Here is a 20,331-nt window from a genome sequence, read left to right as displayed (position 1 = left end):
CATAAGTGGTTTACAGTATTTAAACAGTTCGTATTATTTTACTATAAATTAAAATTTTCTGTATTGTCAAGGATAAATTTCCAAATAAAACAAAAATTTTAAATGAATACAGTGAATAACTAAATAGCAAAATAAAGACAAGCACTAACTTCTTAACTAAAAATGAAACTTACCTTAGCAGCATTGTAACATGATTTGTTTGTAGTTTTAATTCTTTGATTGCATTTGCCACAGGGTCTCCTTGGGCTTGAGCTTCTTTCACAATTAACCCAATTTCTGTCCAATCTATCTGGTTGGCTAAAGCACTTCGAACAACCTGAATGGCTCTGTCAACTATTTGTAGATTCATTTCTATGAGCTCTCCTTTAAGTTTATCTATTTCCTTAAAAAATAAACCAAAAACATTCACTATAATGTCAGTTAAAGTTACCATTTTTGAAAAAGCATCTGAAAAAGCAAAACATAATACCTGAGCCTGCTGAAGAGCTTCTAATCTGTTTTCGTGATCCTTTCGGACATTATCTAATTTCTTCAAGGCTTGTTTTTCCTTTTGTTGACAAAACAGATTTTTTAAAAATTACGTTTCTCTTATTTCCCACACCTTCTTTTACCCCCTGAAACTCACTATCCAGCCCCCCTTTTGCCCCCTCCATGTTACTGTTACCTAGCCAAAGCTCCCCAGAGAGCCCACCTCCCCAGGTCTACCCTGCCCTGAAGGGTCTCTCATGCTCCAAAACAAATTTGGCTAACTGCCACCCATTCCCTATTTAGAAAGGTATTTTGATTACAGGTTACATTGTACGTAAGATGTGCTCGTAAAGCCTTTCCATTATTCAAACAGGCAGAATTCAAGACATATTTTTATTAAGACAAAAAAGTAAAATTTGGGAGAATGTGTTCTTAGCATAAATTACCAAAATTGCTTCTATTTCATTGTTGCCTTTAGTTTTCTTAGTATTATTTCTAGTATTTTACAGAATTTCTCCTAAATTAATAATACAAAGAGTCATGGTAGTTATTTGACCTTCTATATAGCATTTTATCATATGTAATTTACATTTCAGGATTATTGATTTTGGGGCAATTTTTCTAACAGTGTAGCAGCACTACCAATTAATGAATGTTTGAATGCTGGATGTAGTATTAAAAGATTTAAATTATAAAACTGGTGACTATTAAAATAATGCAAAATGATTACTAAAATAATTCATGGGTATTCTAATGCACATAAAAAACATGCGGTTCATCCAATGTCAGTGTTAAATATCTGTTTACTAGCTAAAGTGCTGGCACCATGTGGCAATCACGCTAATTAATTTGACCCACCTGCTTTGAAATTGTGCTTTGTCAGTTAATTATATTAAAACTGAAGGTGGGGAGGATACAGGGATTCGCATAATTACAAATTCTGCACACACATTTTAATGCTTTATTAATATTTTTGAAAAATCACATCCCTTCAAATCAAGAGTAACTGTAACCAATTTCTGAAACTTTCTTCAGCAAATGTTTCCAAAACATGGTAACATGTGCTGGGAAAACAGCATAATTAAAACCTCCTTGTGGAGTCACAAGACACAAAAAGCATGTATCTTTTTATTTTTTATTATTTAAAAAAAATTTTTTTAAGATTTTATTTATTTATTTTTAGAGAGAGGGGAAGGGAGGGAGAAAGAGAGGGAGAGAAACATCAATGTGTGGTTGCCTCTTGTGCGCCTCCAACCCAGGCATGTACCCAGACTGGGAATCGAACCAGTGACCCTTTGGTTCGCAGGCTGGCACTCAATCCACTGAGCAACACTAGCCAGGGCTAAGCATGCATCTTTTAAAAATTTATTTTTAAAATTTTCAATTACAGTTTATTTTCAATATTATTTTGTATTGGTTTTAGGTGTACAGCATAGTGATTAGACAATCACATACTTTACAAAGTGGTCCCCTTGGTATTTCCAGTATCCACCAGGTAACACGCATAGTTATCGCGATATTATTTAATATATTTCCTATGCTGTACTTTACATCCTTATGACTCTTTTGTACTTCGTCCCTTCACCTCTTTCACCCAGTCCCCAATCCCACTCCCCTCTGACAATCACCAGTCTGATCTCCACACAAAGCGTATTATAGGCCTAGTTAAAAGTACACTTTTAAAAAACAGTTTAATGATAAACAAAAATACTTAAATGTATAGAAAAAACTTTTCCCTCTCCTTTGGCCTATTTAAAAACATTCTCAAAACAATATTCCCTAACAGCAAAATTTAAGAAGCTTTAGGATGCTGTAATAAAGCAAATCATACTAGGGTATAAATAACAGACCTCATCTTCCCACTGTAGTTTCTGTTTTAAAGCATACCCGATTTACTGATGGAACAAAAGAGGGTATACTTTTCAACACTGAGACCTCCCCTGGACCTTTATCAATAGGCCAAGAGACCAGGGCACATTCCCATACACTTTTGAAAGGCTGCCCATTCCTGTAGGAGAGCATCATTCACCCAGCAAACCACACTAAGGTTAGCTGGCTTAATATAAATGTTTTAAATAATACCATACCTGTTGTAAAGCTTTTAAATCTATTTTCTGACCTTCTATCTTGGAATAAAATTCATCCACGGCCTTATCAAAACAAAACAAAAACAATCAAGCAAAAAACAACTAGTTGAAAAAACAACAACATGATCTCTATTTCAACTTGCACAGAAAGAATTTTAGAGCCCATTTTGTTTGTAACACCACTCAAAGAACTTGAACACATCCCCCGTAAACGTACTCATAGCTAAATAACGAAGAATCAAATTAAGTTCACATTTTTGATCCCTCATCTTGAAATAAAGTAGCAACAAATGTTTCCAACAGTTTGTATCTACGACTACTTTGTTTTATAATGCTCAGATTCACAGCAAAATATTCCCAATTTCTATTAATAACTCATATCATGCTAACTGGTCAAAAACAGAATCTAAAACCTACCTTGTCAAATGATTCAAATTCTATATATGGACATTGAGAATGTTGAGAAAATAAGAAAGGATGAAATTCTTCATACCTGTAAAACATATTTATTATATCACATTCAAGAACATTAATAAACATCTAAAAAAACAAAAAAAACTGACCCATGCCTACATGCTTACGTGAGTATGTCGTCAGCTGGTTTATCCACTTCCAGGCTTGGTTTTATTTCTCTTTTCTGAATGATATATCCCTATAAAAGCCGAACATAAAGCTCATTTCTATCCATAATTAATAAAGACTTACTTTTCTTGACTGATATTAACTTACAAAATTTTCTAGTTATAAATTATTAACTGTACTTTATTGATTACAGCACTTCTCAAAATGATGCTTTCTTAGACTCAAAGTATTATTAGAAAATATTGGTTTATTCACATGCACAAGAAAAAAACAAGGACTAAAGAAAATGAAAACTTGTGACTTGATAAAATGGTAGGATTATACATGTGCATTTTGCTTTCTTCCCATTTTTAGATATTTTGCAATTTTAAAAAGCCAAAAACGCTGTGAACAAAAAAACTCTAAGTTCACATTGTTGGTAAGAGATTTTAGTTCATTTAAAAACCGGGCAGGTACTTTTGGACTGAATTTAGCTATAATTGATCAGAACTGTCTCTGAATTTTTTGGTAAGTAAAGTTATACTTTGAATTGGGGAAATAACATAAGATATGAGGTAATTCAGAGCATGTTTAAGTGATATAAATCACCAAATTTTTGAAAAGTGCTGGCAAATTAAAATGTGCTTCTTTAGCCCTGGCTGATGTGGCTCAGTGGACTGAGTGCTGACCTGTGAACCAAAAGGTTGCAGATTCGATTCCCAGTCAGAGCACATGCCTGGGTTATGAACCAGATGCCCAATTGGGGTGTGCAAGAGGCAACCAATCAATGTATCTCTCACTTACTGATGTTTCTCTCCCCTTTCTCCCTACCATGTCCTTTCTCTAAAAAAGAAATAAATAAAATATTTAAAAAAGAAATAAAATGTGCTTCTTTATCTGAAATTAAAGGAAGAAAAAATATTGTCAAATTCCTTAACTTTTCTGGACTTTCTATAAAAGGAAAAAAGCAGGAAAAAATGGGGGTGGGGGGTGGGGAAGCAGAATAAAAATTTAAAAACTACCCTAGAATAAGCATATTACAAATGTCAAATTTCCAAACAAACAAAAAATTTACATGTTGATCTTCAATGAACATTTAAATTCTAAAAATCTAAATAATAAAACCACAATATACAGTAAGTATATGTGCTGTTACCTTTCCACTAAAGTTGGATGTTGTTTTCATATAGTCTTCTGCTTTCTGCAGACAAACAAGTACTTTTTCAATATCTAATAAGAGAATAAAAAAGGAAAAAAGGAGTGGCAATCAAGTACCAATTAACTATTATTAAACAATTATGCAGTGAACAGGATGGTGCTTATGAAATAAGAAGTGTTCGAGAAAATTAAACACAGTTATTTTATGTTTGTTATCGGCATCTGTAAATAAGGATGTTTTTGGCCAGCCTGTTGCCCCCATAGCTGTTATTGATTACAGCTTGCTCCTCATGATCTGAAAGACACTTTGTTCATATACTAAATTTCCATGTATACTTGGGCCTGTTTCTAAATTCTTTATTTTGTCTATTCCTTTTCCAAAAACTGTTTTAATTACTATTGCTTTGTAATATATTTTAATCTATGGAAAGGTTATTCTCCACCATTACTAATGTTTTCTAGTTTTCCTGAACATTTTCAGATACTTTTATTCCACATGAATATCAGATTCGTTTTATTTAAAAAATATTTTGTAAAAAAAAACCTACTGCAACAGTAAAAACAATACTACCTGATGGCATTTTCATCAGGATTACACAGAATTAGTATACTTCAGAAAATAAGCCATTCACTTTGTATTTTTAAACACACAAAAAATTACAGCATAAAAATTATCCCTAAAACTTAAAAAATTATATATAGCCCCTAAAACATAAACATCAAGAATGATTTTCCTAATTGTACACAAAAATCTAAAGATAAAGACTTGTGAAAGACCAAATATTCCATTTTCCTTATACTTCCTCTAATTTTTTTATTATCCTAATCTGGCAGTTAAGTTAGGTTTCCTTACTTAGTTACAAAAGCCTAACTTATCATATAGCCACACTCCAGGTTCTGAGCAGAAGGTGAATAATTCAACTCATTCAAGTCATGTATCAAAGAGTGTTCCAAGGCCAGTAACCAATTCAAAAATTTAGGGGGAGGGAGGGAGAATATTCTAAAGTTGAGAGGTAATAAGGTAGGTTAAAAGACTGAACTACATGTAACTAGGGATAAAACACCACTTTAGAGTAGGAAGTCAGTAAAAATATCACATGGATAGAACATTCATAGGTCAAATGCTTTTAAGTCTAGAACTATCTGATCACTATTACTTTCCCAGAAATGATTTTCACAATTTTACAAAAGGAAATAAATCAAAATGAACAAAACTTGTACCATACAGACATACCTTTACTTTTAAATTTTTCATCCACTTTGACATTGCCAGAGAATCCATTTTCTATAAGACAGTGTTCAATGAGAGCTGGTCCATAGGCTATAAAAAAAGAGTATTATTTTTAGTATTTTCCCATAAAATTTAACCCTCAAAATATAAATTTATATTCAATATAAATGATCTACTCAATAACAGTAGCCAGTGCAAATAACAATTAGTTTACTTATTTTGAAATCTTATTAGAAATGTCAATTCAAGTACTTAAAATTTGAGACTACAATAAAACTGTAGATGTCAGTGCAGTAGGAATTTAATGAAATTTAGCCATATATAAAAAAGGATCATAAATTAGGAATACGCGAGGCTGATTTAGCATCCAAAAATCAGTTAATGTAATATACCACATTAATAAAAAAGAAAAACCCAAACTTACAAATTTTATGTATGTTATACCAATAGTTGGAAAGTTCTAAAGATAACTTTTTAATACATTCTAATTTCATAAGAGATAAAGAATAACTCCCTAATGCTCAGTAATTAAGGGTACCTGCCTGCTCATATGTCCTTTTCAGATTCCTTATTATAGGGAGAAGTGATGATTTTCTCAAGCATAAAAATTATTGAATTTTATTTACCCTTGTTATCAAAAGTACCTGGCATCCTGGGATGCCCTGAGACCCACTAATATAAAAAACAAAACAAAACCAAACCCTAAGTGTTTATTAAACCGAATATTCAAGCTGGGGAAATAAAGATTTCTTAGAATACTACAGCTATCCTTAAAGTGCTAAATAACATATTATTAGTTAAAACAACTGTATTATTTTTAAATAAAATCTAACAGATAAAAGGTCAAACTCCCTATGGTATAACAAATACTTAAAAGATCATTTTAAACTCCTTTCAAAAGTTATCTAGACGTTCTAATTTTCTACTAGAACTACAAGATATAAATATATTCCTGAAAACTATACCATCTTGCAAACATTTCACTGTTCTATGTAGGATTACTCACGAAGCAATGGATTAAGAACTCTCTTCAGTAGTTCACCCTTAGGTGCACTGGTTATTATTTCAGACAGTCTGTAAAACAAAATTGACACACCTCTTACTATCTTATATTTAATAAACCTTACAGTAGTATTTATATTCACAATATTTCCATATGTATCAATTCGTCTGACCTTCAAATATTATAAAATGTAAGAGGAGTTAATTCACTTTGTAGGTAAGAAAATGTAGGGTCATAAAATTAAATTTATTCAAGGTTAGTAAGTTCTTAAAACAGCACACTGGAACCTAAAACCAGGTTTTCTAAGAAAAATCAATACTTTTTCAACTAAGTCATATTGCTCATCATCAATGTGCCCATATATAATATGAAAGAGACATTTTTATATTACAGTTAAATGTTTGTAAGGCCTGCAGATATATCTTAACACCTGAACTGGCTTTATCTAATTAAGTATTTAATAAGAACCCAGGATGCCCTGGGCTTTTGTAGGCCCAGATAAGCAGCGTCAAAAACACCTGTGAACTTGTTAGAAATGTAAATTCCTGGGCCCTGCACCAGAGCTACTGATTTAGAAATCTGTTTTATCAAGCCCTCCAGGTGACTCTAATGCATGCAAAACTTTGAGAACCACTGCTATAGCTTATTGGTCAGCAAAACCTTCAGCTAGAAGAGTACAGCTACAATTAGCAACATATCCCACCACCCTGCTCCCTTTTCTTAGCTAAACCACAATTTCTATCTCTTTTTGTACTCTGCGCAAGATATCCATCTGTCTTCTCAGAATAGCTGATAAGTCCCCTTACTTTACCAAGAAATCATAGACATCTAAAATAATTTAGATTTAGATTAATTTAGATTAAAAAGACATACAGTTGCTACTGTAAGGGATTCTCAAACCAGTAGGAAATAATTAACAGATAAGGCCAACTGTAATTGAATTGTGAGTCAGGGGGTTGTTCTCCAAGTCAACAGTAAGACAAAGGGAGAAAATAATTATACAAATCAGGAAAGAATATACTGCAGCTCATCACAAATGTATCTAAGATCAAAGGGGGAAGATATTCATCATCAAACACAGGGAAATGGAAAATGTAGCTAGACAACTCAGCAAACACATTAGGCAAACTTCAAGGTAGAGCTGGAGACAGACCTATAAACCACATTACCCTTAGTTTATCATGTGAGATTGTAACTCTGGATTATCCAGCAAATGAAGAAATGGGGGAGAAGAAAGAAGGGGGGACAGGGGGGCTACTCGCATTAGGATAAAACCAGTTTGCTTTGTCTGCTTTGGTGCACATGCCCCTGGCTGTGTGCCCAGCTCTGCAGACCCATGAATAAACAAAACGCCTCATTTATTGCTTAATTCCTATGTGCCGGTGTTTTATTGTTGAGCGATTCTCACACTACTCCCAAATGTGGCTTAATTGCTTACATGCATTTATGTAGTTCATGCAGTCCAAATTTATTTATTTATGCAAGTAAACAAAATATTTTCTTATGACAGTTCTTTCATATGTGACCTACTTTACCTATTTATACAACAGGAAATGAGTTTATAAACAAAACATGTTACCTTTCCAAGGTAGGCAAAGGTTCAACAGGTCTCGCATGATCAACTGGATAGCGTTCACGAACAGCAAATTTAACATCATCTGACTCATCAGTTCGAAATCTTAGGATATTTAAAATTAGATACTCATAATCTGTAAGAACGATGTTCCCCTGTAATAGAATAAAATGTAATTTTATGCTTTTCCCAAAACATTGTTGAAACTTAAAGATTAAGAAAATATATTACCTAAGACACAGAGGCAAACAAACACAGGAGCCTGTCAAGTTGAAGAGACAGAAAAGTATGGCCCAAAAGGGGGAATGGATCAAGGTTCCACCTGGAGAACTAAGCAACAAGGAGATAGCCAACCTAACAGATGCAGAATTCAAAACACTGGTAATAAAGATGCTCAGACTTAAGTATGGCAAATGCATAAGGGAAGAAGTGAAAGTTATGCTAAATGAAACGAAGGGAAGGAAACTGGGGTTCAAATTAATGATTTGGAAAACAAGGAAGTAAAAAACAGTCAACCAGTACAGAATGAGGAAACAAGAATTGAAAAAAATGAGGAGAGATTTAGGAACCTCTGGGACAACTTTAAATGTGCAAACATCTGAAGCATAGCGGTGCCAGAAGGAGAAGAGGAAGAACAAGAAATTGAAAACTTATGTGAGAAAATAATGAAGAAAAACTCCCCAAATTTGGCGAAGGAAATAAGACATAGAAGTCCAGGAAGCAAAGAGAGTCCCAAACAAGCTAGACCCAAAAAGGACCACACCAAGACACATCATAATTAAAATGTGAAAGGTTAAAGATAAAGAGAGAATCTTAAAAGCAGCAAGAGAAAAGCAGAGTTACCAACAAAGGGGTGACTATAAGACTCTCAGCTGATTTCTCAAAAGAAACTTTGCAGGAAACAAGGGACTGGCAAGAAGTATTCAAGGTAATGAAAAGCAAGGACTTACAACCAAGATTACTCTATTAAGCAAAGCCATCGTTTGGAATGGAAGGGCAGATAAAGTGCTAGCCAGACAGGGTAAAACTTAAGGAACTCATCATCACCCAACTATTATTATATGAAATGCCAAAGGGACTTACTTAAGGAAAAGAAAATCAAAACTATGAACATTAAAATGACAACAAGCTCACAACTATCAACAACTGAATCTAAAAAATAAAAACAAAATCCAACTAAGCAAAGCAGAATAGGAACAGAATCATAGGTATGGGGATCATTTGGAGGATTATCAGCTGGGAGGGAGAAGGGGGAGAAATGGGGAAATGGTGCAGGTATTAAGCAGCATAATTGGTTGGTACAAAACAGACATAGGGAAGTTATGAATAAATAGGAAACCGTGAAGCCAAAGAACTTATATGCACATCCCATGGACTTGAACTAAGGGGGGTGGGATTACTGGAGGGAAGGCGGGTACTGGGCAGAGGGGAGAAAAGGGGAAGGGAATTGTGATACTGTAACAACATAATCAATATATACTTAAAAAGAAAAAAATATATAGCTTCTTAAAAACCTAATCAAATTTACAGAAATGAAATTACAGAAAGCATTTGACCTTGATGACCACAAGCTGAACTTCCTGTTGCACTTTCATGAGGCATGTCTACAGTCTTATTAAGAAAAACATAACAGATATATTCCTATGTTTCAGAAGCCAAGCAATACTTCTGATTCAGACACAGACCATTACAATCAAGTATCACAATAAAGTGAATTATAGTCTGTTTGCTGATGAAGGTCATGCTTTCAGGTGCAAAAAACGTAGTTATCTCTGAAGCATTATAAAGCCAAGTGCAAAAAAACAAGGCACAATAAAATGAAGTATGCCTGTATACTTTCATTTCCACTGTGTTTGAATAGGAGTAGTTATGTGGCAAAAATCAATAAAGATAGTGATACCCTTTGTCCATGTAATTCCACACTTGATAATGTAGCCCAATGTAATAACTCAATAAAACCAAAAACTATACGCTTAAAGATAGTTTTATTTAATAGAAAAAAATGAAAACAGCCTAAGTGTAAAAATTGAGAAAACTTAAATTATGATATATAACATACTTAAAAACTGTTAACTTATGAAGACTATGTAAAAAAGAAACATAGAAAATTGTTTGCCATGTTAGGAAAAAAAAATAGCAAGGCAAAAACATTCTGCATCCTAGAAAGCAGAAGGCAAATGCAGGGAAAAATGAAAACATTTATTAAAGAGTTAGGATTAAAAAGACTTTTTCAAATTTAATATTGTTACATAATCTTTTCAACAAAAAAGGGGGGAAAATCGAATTAAAATAAAACTGCACAAAGAATACAACCTTTCAAATATATTACAGTGAGGATAGGGGTCAGTATATAATTAAAAGAAGCATCCATGAAAATAGTCACAAATGCCTTAGTAACTACTTAGAAGTTGGTCATAGAAGATGAAAAAAGTAGCCCCAATCTCTTAGGAATTACAAGTTGCAAGATAAATGGCTTCAAGAGAGGGGAACACCACTCACCTTAAGATAAAGATAACCAGAAGTTACTAGGTGCTGAGAAGTGCTAAAGGATCTAACTTCAAAGCAACCATGCATTTATTTAACTTAACAAAAAAGTTACTTGGAGAAGGAAAACAAAGGGTTGGGATGAAAGTCCATACAGTGTCTTGTACTGGAAGATGTGACTTGAAAAAGACCTGGCCATAGAACCTGGCACGTAGAATGTGCTCAGTAACTGTTTGCTGAATCAAATTGTGCAGCTATCCAGAACATCTGGAAGATTCCAGGAAGACAGTTATTTCTCTGAAAGGGCTTCCTTAAACCAAGATTTCCCCAAGTTATTCTGTAAGTGGCTCCCCCTACCCCATTAAAAATAAATAAATAAATAAATTTCTGCAGAGGTAAGTTCTAGAGTTAAATTTTTACCTTACTCTCAATGTTCCTCAAACTTTTACAACTGTGGGACTCATTTTTCTAGGCACACCCCTTATCTTATAGAAGTGTTGTCCGAGGAACATATTTTGGGAAATACTGTGCTTGACTAAGTACACAATAAAATACTTTCAGATCTTAACTTACTTTCTCCAGAGTCTTTCCTACTCGAACCTTCTTATTACAAATTAATAAACTGCCTTTCTTCAATGAATTTGAGTAACAACAGCCTTTTTACCCACTGCCTGCTCAAATCAAGATAAACCATACATCAAAATTCCAGACATGAAGGCTAGAAGATCAAATCCTGGTATAGGCCGAGGGAAGAGCTACTTCTTTTGATATCACAGTGAATACTGAAAATTCCCAAGCACATACTGTCATATATGAATCCTTAATATCTATTCCGAACTCATCACTATACTGGAGCCCTGGAGCCTACTGGCAAGTAAGCATGCCAATTGCTCAGAGTCTTAAAAATAGAAAGATCTTAAATGCAATGGGGTATCTTGGATTCAATTCTGGAACAGAAAAAGGATATAAGTAGAAAAACTGGTGAAGGCCAAATAAAGTCTGTAGTGTAATTAATAGTAATGTACCAACGTTAATTTCTTAGTTTTGACAAATGTACCATGGTTATGTAAGATGTAAAGATTAAGAAATACTAAATGAAGGGTGTAAAGGAACTTACTGTTTATCTTCACAACTTTTGTATAACTAAAATTATTACAAAATAAAAATGGTAGTTTAGGTTTTTAAAATAAAATACTACACAAATTCATGCTATGGAAAGAATTTTTAGATATCATTAAATGCCAAGTTTAAATTGAAAGAGGAAAAATACACAAAAAGGCCCATGCCTGACATAGAAGCCTAAATTTAGGGCGCAATCATAGAGTAGTCCCCCCACTTATCTGTAGGGGATAAGTACCAAGACATTCAGTGGATGCCTGAAACTTTGGGTAGTACTGTACCCCACGTATGCTGTTTCTACTTATACACACACACCTTTCAGTTAAAGGAAGCACTTTTAAGACTTCCCTTCGGCATATTTGAATTGTCAGCATCGGCTACTATTGTGCTTTGGGGCCATTATTAAGTAAAATAAGGTACTTGAACACAAGTGCTGCAATACAGGACAATCAATATGACAACAGAGATGGCTACATACACAGCATGGATACCTGGGACAAAGGGATGATTCACATTGGGAGGGAGGAGATGATGGAGTGGGACAGCGCACAAGATTTCATCATGCTATTCAGAAGGGTCTGCAATTTAAACTTACAAATTATTTCTGGAATTTTCCATTTACTATTTTTAGACCAGACCATGGATAACAGAAACCAAGGAACGCAAAACCGTAGATAAGGGGGAACTACTGTATTACCTAAACCTAAGGCATGCCTGCAATTAGTTCATTCTAGAGATTTTAAACCCCAAATGAAAAAAGTTTTTTTCTTTTGATGGGGGAGTAGGGTGGGGCAGAGAAAGGGACCATAAACAGGACACTAAACCCATTACATTGGTATGAGGAATTGGTTTGAGCTAGGAGTAGTAAGACCTTCAATTTTAATTCTATGTAATTCTCTATATAGTGAGAATATATTCATGTATGTACTACTTGTATAAACATATTTAATTTAAATGGTAGCCTAGATAATCCCAACCACTGTCCTACTTTAAAGTAGAAAAACTGAATACACAAATCATGTCTTTTTAAGAAATAAAATAAACGCAAACTAGGCAGTAAACATTTACAGAACCAAAATCTAGGAGACGAGAACCCAGGAAGGTGAGTTCCACATTTGGGGCTACTCTTCCTCTAGGATCATTTGTCTAATGATAAGCAACTGACAGGCTGGGAAGCAGAGCATAAATTTTGACAGACTCACAGGACAAGTAAGGGGAATAAAAATTGAAGTTCAAGGCAAGTGAAAAGTCCTGGGGTGGGAGGAAAGTTATACCTGTAAGTCCAGCTGTGAATAGTGACCCCAAAAGTACACATCCCAGAGAAGAGGGTGAAATGGAAATATACCAGCTTTCTCAGGGCCAACTTCTAACCAATTCAATTCCCGATTGAAGTAAGGTAACCTGGGATTACTTGAGCCCTTAGCTACTGTTGTCAAAAGCAAACAAATATCATCTTTAAAAGAAGACAACATCATTCTGGGTCTCAGAGTATATCTACTATTTTTCCTCAATTCCTACACACAATAAAATAACCAGGCATGTCAACAGATAAGACACTGTGATTTAAATCAAAGGAAACAACAGGCAACAGAAGAGAGGAATGGGAGGGCAAAGTGGGTAAAGGAAGTCAAATTTCTGGTAACGGAAAACTAGACATTGGATGGGGAGCATGCAATACAATACACAAATATTAAATTATAATCTTGTACATTGAAAATTATTAATATTAACCAATATTACCCCAATATATTCACGAAAACAGACACTTAGAGGTATCACATAACAGAGCAATTACAAATGATTCCAAAATTCTTGTCTGATAGCAATCAATTAATAAATTGAAAGTTCAAAAGAAAAGGCCCTGGCTGCTGTGGCTCAGTGGATTGAGTGTCAGCCTGAGACCCAAGTGTCACTGGTTCGATTCCCAGTCAGGGCACATACCTGGGTTGCATGCCAGGTCCCCAGTTGGGGGTGTGTGAGAGGTAACCACACATTGATGTTTCCCTCTCTTTCTCCCTCCCTTCCCCTCACTCTGAAAATAAATAAATAAAATCTAAAAAATAATAATAATAAAAGCTAACATAGAAAATATGTATTTTTTAAAAAGTTCAAAAGAACTTTATAGAAAATTTTTTTTAAAGCATCCAGATAAAAAGTCCAGATAACCTTCAAAGCAACAATACAACTAATTTGACTAATTTCAATAGAAACAATGGTCACTAGAAGACAATATACTATTTGTGTGTGTAACTGTCAAAAATTTACTTATCAAGTTAATGAGAGAACCAACTAGATGGCAACTAAGACAAACAAAATAAGTAAAGTACTTAAGAATGGATGAGTGAAGAATGATTATAAGATTGTCAGTTTAGGGCAATAAAACTATAACCTTTGGGTTTATCTTTTTCTTTGGTCAGATATAATCTGAATCTCACTGAATAAAATTTTCATTGCAACTTTCAGCCAAGATGGAGGCATACATAGACACACTTGGCCTCCTCACACAACCATAAGGATTACAACTAATATCAAAACAAAAAAAACAGAACTGCCAGAAAATCGAACTCTATGGAGATCTGACAACCAAGGATTTAAAGAAGAAATATTCATCCAGATGGGTAGGAGGGGTGGAGACAGGGAGTCGGGCGGAGAGGATGCTGTTAAGGCGGAGGCGAGGCTGCAGTGGCAAGGTAGTGGCTGCAGCCCATGGAAAAAGCAGTCCCACATTCACGTGTGGTGGATAATAGCCAGGAGGGACAGCTTGGGAGCGATCCCAACCCAAGGCTAGACCACGCAGCTGGTGGTTCCAGCACCGGGAAAATAAAGCCTCATTGCTTCTGGCTGTGAAAACAAGTGGGTATTGGCGTGGCAGCAGATTCTGTCAGTCTCTTAGGATAAGAGTTTGTTTAGAGAGCCCCCACGGTCCTAGAATGTAGGGAAACCCACCCACTCTGGGAACCATCACCAGGGAAACAGCTAGAGGGACACCAGTCACATACAGGAAACTGGGTGAAGTGACTGGAAAAGGGGTGAGGGCCAAGGAAGCGGCATTGTTCCCTCTCTGACCCCTCTCCACTTACAGCACCACAAAGCGGTGAAATGGGTCACCGTGCACTTGTGGATTCCTAAGGCTCTACCCCTTACAACTTAATAGGTGTGGCAGCTCTACCTAATACACAGAAACAAACACAGGGAGGCTGCCAAATTGGGGAGACAAAGAAGCATGGCCCAAAAGAACAGATCAAAACTCTGGAAAAAGAACTAAGAGAAAAGAAGATAGCCAACCTATCAGATGTAGAGTTCAAAACACTGGTGGTAAGGATGCTCGGAGAAATGAATGAGTACAGCAAACACGTAAGGGAAGAAACAAAGGCTACACTAAGTGAAATAAAGAAAAATCCACATGGCACCAATAGTGAAGGGAAGGAAGCTAGGGTTCAAATCAATGACTTGGAACATAAGAAAGAACTGAACAGTCAACCAGTAGTGAATGAAGAAATAAGCATTCAAAAAAACAAGGAGAGAATAAGACGACTCTGGGACATCTCCAAAAGTACTAACACCTGAATCATAGGGATGTCAGAAGGAGGTAAGGAAGAGCAAGAAAATGAAAACTTAGTTGAAAAAATGATGACAGAAAAATCCCCAAATTTGGTGAAGAAAATACACGTACAAGTCCAAGAATCACAGAGTCCCAGACAAGATGGACACAAAAAGGACCACACAAAGACACATCATAATTAAAATGCCAAAGGCTAAAGATAAAGAAAGAATCTTAAAAGCAGCAACAGAAAAGAAAAGTCACCTAAAAAGGAGTTCTCATAGACTATCAACTGATTTCTCAAAAGAAACTTTGCAGGCAAGAAGGGACTGGCAAGAGGTATTCAAAGAGATGAAAAGCAAGGACCTACAACCAAGATTACTCTATCCAGAAAAGCTATCATTTAGAATGGAAGGGCAGATAAAAGTGCTTCCCTCACAAGGTAAAGCTAAAGTTCACCATCACCAAGCCCTTATATAAAATGTTAAAGGGACTTATTTAAGAAAAAGATCAAAACTATGAATAGTAAAATGACAACTCACAAGTACCAACAACTGAATCTAAAAAAACAAACTAAGCAAACTACTAGAACAGGAACAGAATCATAGATATGGAGATCATATGGAGGGTTATCAGCAGAATGGGGGAAAAGGTGCAGGGATTAAGAAGCATAATTGGCATGTACAAAAGAGGGGGATGTTAAAAATAGTATAGGAAATGGCAATGCCAAAGAACTTATATGCACAACCTATGGACATGAACTAAAAGGGGGTGAGGAGGATTGCTGGAGGGAAGTGGGATACTGGGCGGAGGGGTGTAAAGGGGAAAAAATTGGGACAACTCCAATAGCAAAATCAATAAAATGTACTGTAAAAAAAATAAAGGGCCAGTTAGTAGGCATAAAGGACAGAGTTCCTATGACTTGAAGAGGGGAATTACTATCAAAATTTTAGCGTATTTTTTTTCTTAGGTGAGGGGATTATGGACCACTTATATTTCCTTCTATTTTGCTGGTCTGTATTTCCCAGCATTGAGTGTCTATTACATCCTTAATAAAGATTTTGTTTTAAAAAAAGTTTATTTTCATTGCTATTAGGCAACAATTATTTGCATTGCTATCGGTTTTCTACATGTTAAAGTCTACCCTTTTTGAGTTGTAAAGAAACCTAATCAATAGTAAAAAGTAAATCAAAGACCCACATACCTAGAGAAAAAAATAATCCCCAGGAGTGCCTACTAGACAACTTCTAGCAGTATACTACAATGGTATTTAGTCCTTTTTGTCTTTTTTCATATTTTGGATAATTTTTAAAAGTCCCCTCTCATAATCATAGTATCTAAAATTATTCTTGATTAAACATACATATACACAGCTAGCTTGTTTTTTGGCCTCATTTATTTATATAGGGACAGCAAGAAATGTTAATTAACATATATAAACCATCTTGTACTATAGTCAGCAAATGTAGAGCTATATGGTATTAAGCAATTAGTAAAGCCATAATAATCGCTGCTTCCTGGAGAATTCTAGAAACCTGGGGTTTTAATTTCAAGAGTCTCTACTATTCTGGAGACTTAAAAATTATTATTTGCTCCCTGGCTGATGTGGCTCAATGGATGGAGTGCCGGCCTGCAAACTGAAAGGTCACCAGTTCAATTCCCATATAGGGCACATGTCTGGGTTGCAAGACAGGTCCCCAGTTGGCAGTGTGGGAGAGGCAACAGATAGCTATCTTTCACACATTGATGTTTCTCTCCCTTTCTTTCTCCCTCCCTTCCCCGCTCTCTAAAATTAAATAAATAAAATCTTCTAAAAAATAAAAATTATTATTGGCTCTCAAAGTTATGAAAGCCAAAGCAAAAAAAAGAAATTATCACTACCGGTTTTGTCAGTGGCAAATGTAGCTTTAATGTACGTAAATTCCTATAAATGTAGTTAAATTCCTAACTTAAAGTCACTCAAATCTGTAGGAAGTGACCTTATGACCTGTAGGCTAGGATCCTATATGCCACAGAATAGGTACAAGACCAGGAAGACTTTGTGGACAATGGTTCTACATATAAAGTATAACCTTTGTTCTTGAATGATGAGTGCATCTTACTGAATTAAATAAGATCTATTCTCCACTATGATACTGTTAGGTATGACCTTGGGTGCACAATTTGCCTAATTGTATCCTGGTTAAAAGAAAAAATTCATGTTTTTTTTCAAACAGAACTTTTAAAATATTATTTTAATTTTTATTTACTCATTTTTAGGGAGAGGCAAAGGGAGGGACAAAGAGAGGAAGAAACAATGATATGCGAGATCAGTTGCCTCTCGCACACCCACAACTGGGGACCTGGCCCACAACCCAGGCAAGTGCTCTGACTGGGAATCAAACTGGCAGCCTTCTGGTTCACAGTCCAGCCCTCAATCCACTGAGCCACACCAGCCAGGGAAAAAGAACAAATTCTTATTAAACCTATATAAAAATACTTATTGCCATTAGCAGTGGAAAACAAAAAAAAACAAAAAACAAAAAAATAAAATAAAAAACCTTGGTAAAAGGCAGTTGTTCCTAAATTCTAAGCGAACAATGATAACAAACTACCATTTAAAGAATGTCGCTTTGTAAAAGTATAGCCTACTAAACTAAAAGTGAGAGAAAGGTAAAGGGCTTTATCATATAATCATAAGAATAATACCAACAATATTCTGAAAAAAATAAACCAATTATATTCTTTCCAGTTTATTTAGTCCTGGGTAATTAATGTACACTCCCAGCCACAGGTTAGCACTCTATTTTCATGAAAGCACCTGCTTCTAAAGAGTCTTACAAATCCTGACTCAGTATCCTGATACTGCATCTGTCTAAGCAGTATCAGCTCAGATATTATCAGTTTACTGAGCAGGGGCCAGCAAACTTTTCCTGTAAAAGGCAAGATTGTAAATTATTTAGGGTCTGTGGGATGAATGTAGTCTCTGCCGCTTTTTCTTAGAGCCCCTGTAAAATGTAAAAACCATTCCTAAGCTCACAGGCTTTACAAAAAGGGGCTGCTTGTAGTTTATCAATTCCTTTTTCAGAGTATCTGGTATGTCCTTTCCACTAAGGTTCTGAGACTGCCTTCTTTGTTGAAAATCAATTTATAATGACACATGAGAGGGATGAAACAGATTAGTAGTTGCCAGGCTGAAGGGAAGGTGGGAAGACAAGTGGGTGTTACATGCATATCACAAGGAAGATCTCTGTGGTAATGGAAGAATTCTGTTTTCTTTAGTGCAGTGGTGATTGTACAAATGTGGTAAAACAAATAGAGCAATATGCATACATTGTACCAATACCAATTTCCTGACTTTTTTATACTATAATTATGTAAGATGTAACAACGGAGGGAAACTGAGTATAGGATACACCAGATTTCTCTGTTCTATTTTGCAACTTCCTGTGAGTCTATAATTATTTCAGAAATAAAAAGTTAAAAAAAAACTTAAAAGACGGTATCATACAAATTTAAAAAATTTACCACCACCTGTAACCACATACAAAAACAATCTCAGGTGGGCAGCAGCTATAGCCGCCACTGCCTGCAGGGGAGGGGGCAGAAAGATGGTTCCAGGAATCACTGGCAAAGAAAAGTGCATAAACAGTTACACAAGTGCAAGGATCAGCAGTTGGCCTCCCTGCCCCTGTTCCACATTAAGGTCAATAATAAGATAAGTTCATCCTGTGATAGTTCACTAAATGACATACTTATCATGTGTGATACCTCTAATAAAACGCTTAAAAATTATTATGAACATGCTGTAAAAAATTCATTAAAAAAAACTTACCTCAACATGATTATTTTTAAAAACTGCCTAGCATTTCTTTTTAAATGCATTTTATTGATTATGCTATTAGTTGTCCCAATTTTTTCCCTTTTGCCCCTCTCCAACTGGTACCCACCATTTCCTCTGGCAATTACCCCCCTTAATTCATGTCCATGGGTCGTGCATATAAGTTCTTTGGCTTCTCCATTTCCTATACTGTTCTTAACATCCCCTTGTCTATCCTGTACTTACCAATTTTACTTCTTAATCTCTGCACATTTTCTCCCAATCTCCCACTTCCCTTGCCAACTGAACCCTCCAAATGATCTCCGTATCTATGACTCTGTTTCTGATCTGCTTGTGGGCTTAGTTTTTTTAGGTTCAATTGTTGGTAATTTTAAGTTTATTGTCATTTTACTGTTTATAGTTCTGATCTTTTCTCTTAAATTAAGTCACTTTAACATTGCATACAATAATGGTTTAGTGATGATGAACTCCTTTAGCTTTACCATGTCTGGGAAGCACTTCAGCTGCCCTTCCATTCTAAATGATAGCTTTGCTGGATAGAATAATTTTGGCTGTAGGCCCTTGCTTGTCATCACTTTGAATACTTCTTGCCAGTCCCTTCTTGCCTACAAAATTTGAGAAATCAGCTAATAGTCTTATGAGAACTCCTTTTAAAGTAACTCTCTTTCTCTTGCTGCTTTTAAGATTCTCTCTTTATCTTTAGCCTTTGGTATTTTAATGATGTGTCTTGCTGTGGTCCTCTTTGTGTCCATCTTATCCGTGACTCTCTGTGATTCCTAGACTTGTATGTCTATTTCCTTCACCAAATTAGGGAAATTTTCTTTCATTATTTTTTCAAACAAGTTTTCCATTTCTTGCTCTTTCTCTTCTCCTTCTGGCATCCCTGTAATTTGGATGTTGGCATATCTGAAGATATCCCACAGGCTCTTTAGCCTGTCCTTGTTTTTTTCTTTTTTCTTCTTGCTGTTCTGACTGAATGTTTTTTCTTATGTTCCAAATCATTGATATGATTCTCAGCTTCATCCCCTTTACTGTTGGTTCCCTGTAAATTTTTCTTTAATTCACTAAGCATAACCTTAATTTCTGGTCTGGGTCTTTTATATGCTGTTGAAATACCCAATGAGTTCCCTGAACATCCTAATAACCACTGTTTTGAACTCTGTATCTGAGAGATTGCTCATCTGCATTTTGTTCAGTTCTTTTTCTGGAGTGTTGATCTGTTCTTTCATTTGGGCCATATTTCTTTGACTCCTCATTTTGGCAGCCTCCTTGTGTTTGTTTCTGTG

The 20,331-nt window shown here is 35.3% G+C and overlaps 1 protein-coding gene across 4 annotated transcripts in view; it reads right to left on the bottom strand.

The window, feature by feature from the left end:
• NEMF (nuclear export mediator factor) overlaps window positions 1-20,331 on the bottom strand; it is a 69,271-nt gene that overhangs the window by 40,573 nt on the left and 8,367 nt on the right. For all 4 annotated transcript variants that reach the window (XM_090270086.1, XM_090270087.1, XM_090270088.1 and 1 more), the window contains exons 5-13: window positions 8,088-8,236; window positions 6,512-6,579; window positions 5,509-5,595; window positions 4,273-4,346; window positions 3,137-3,207; window positions 2,973-3,048; window positions 2,556-2,618; window positions 470-547; window positions 174-382 (exon numbers count right to left, since the gene is read on the bottom strand). In XM_090270086.1, the coding sequence (XP_090126212.1) occupies window positions 174-382; window positions 470-547; window positions 2,556-2,618; window positions 2,973-3,048; window positions 3,137-3,207; window positions 4,273-4,346; window positions 5,509-5,595; window positions 6,512-6,579; window positions 8,088-8,236 (875 nt within the window). The remainder of the gene's footprint in view (window positions 1-173; window positions 383-469; window positions 548-2,555; window positions 2,619-2,972; window positions 3,049-3,136; window positions 3,208-4,272; window positions 4,347-5,508; window positions 5,596-6,511; window positions 6,580-8,087; window positions 8,237-20,331) is intronic.

This window comes from Furipterus horrens, unplaced genomic scaffold (assembly GCF_987537825.1).
Source record: "Furipterus horrens unplaced genomic scaffold, mFurHor1.1.pri manual_scaffold_3, whole genome shotgun sequence".
Taxonomy (NCBI): Eukaryota; Metazoa; Chordata; class Mammalia; order Chiroptera; family Furipteridae; genus Furipterus; species Furipterus horrens.
This window is presented reverse-complemented; position numbering and strand designations above follow the sequence as displayed.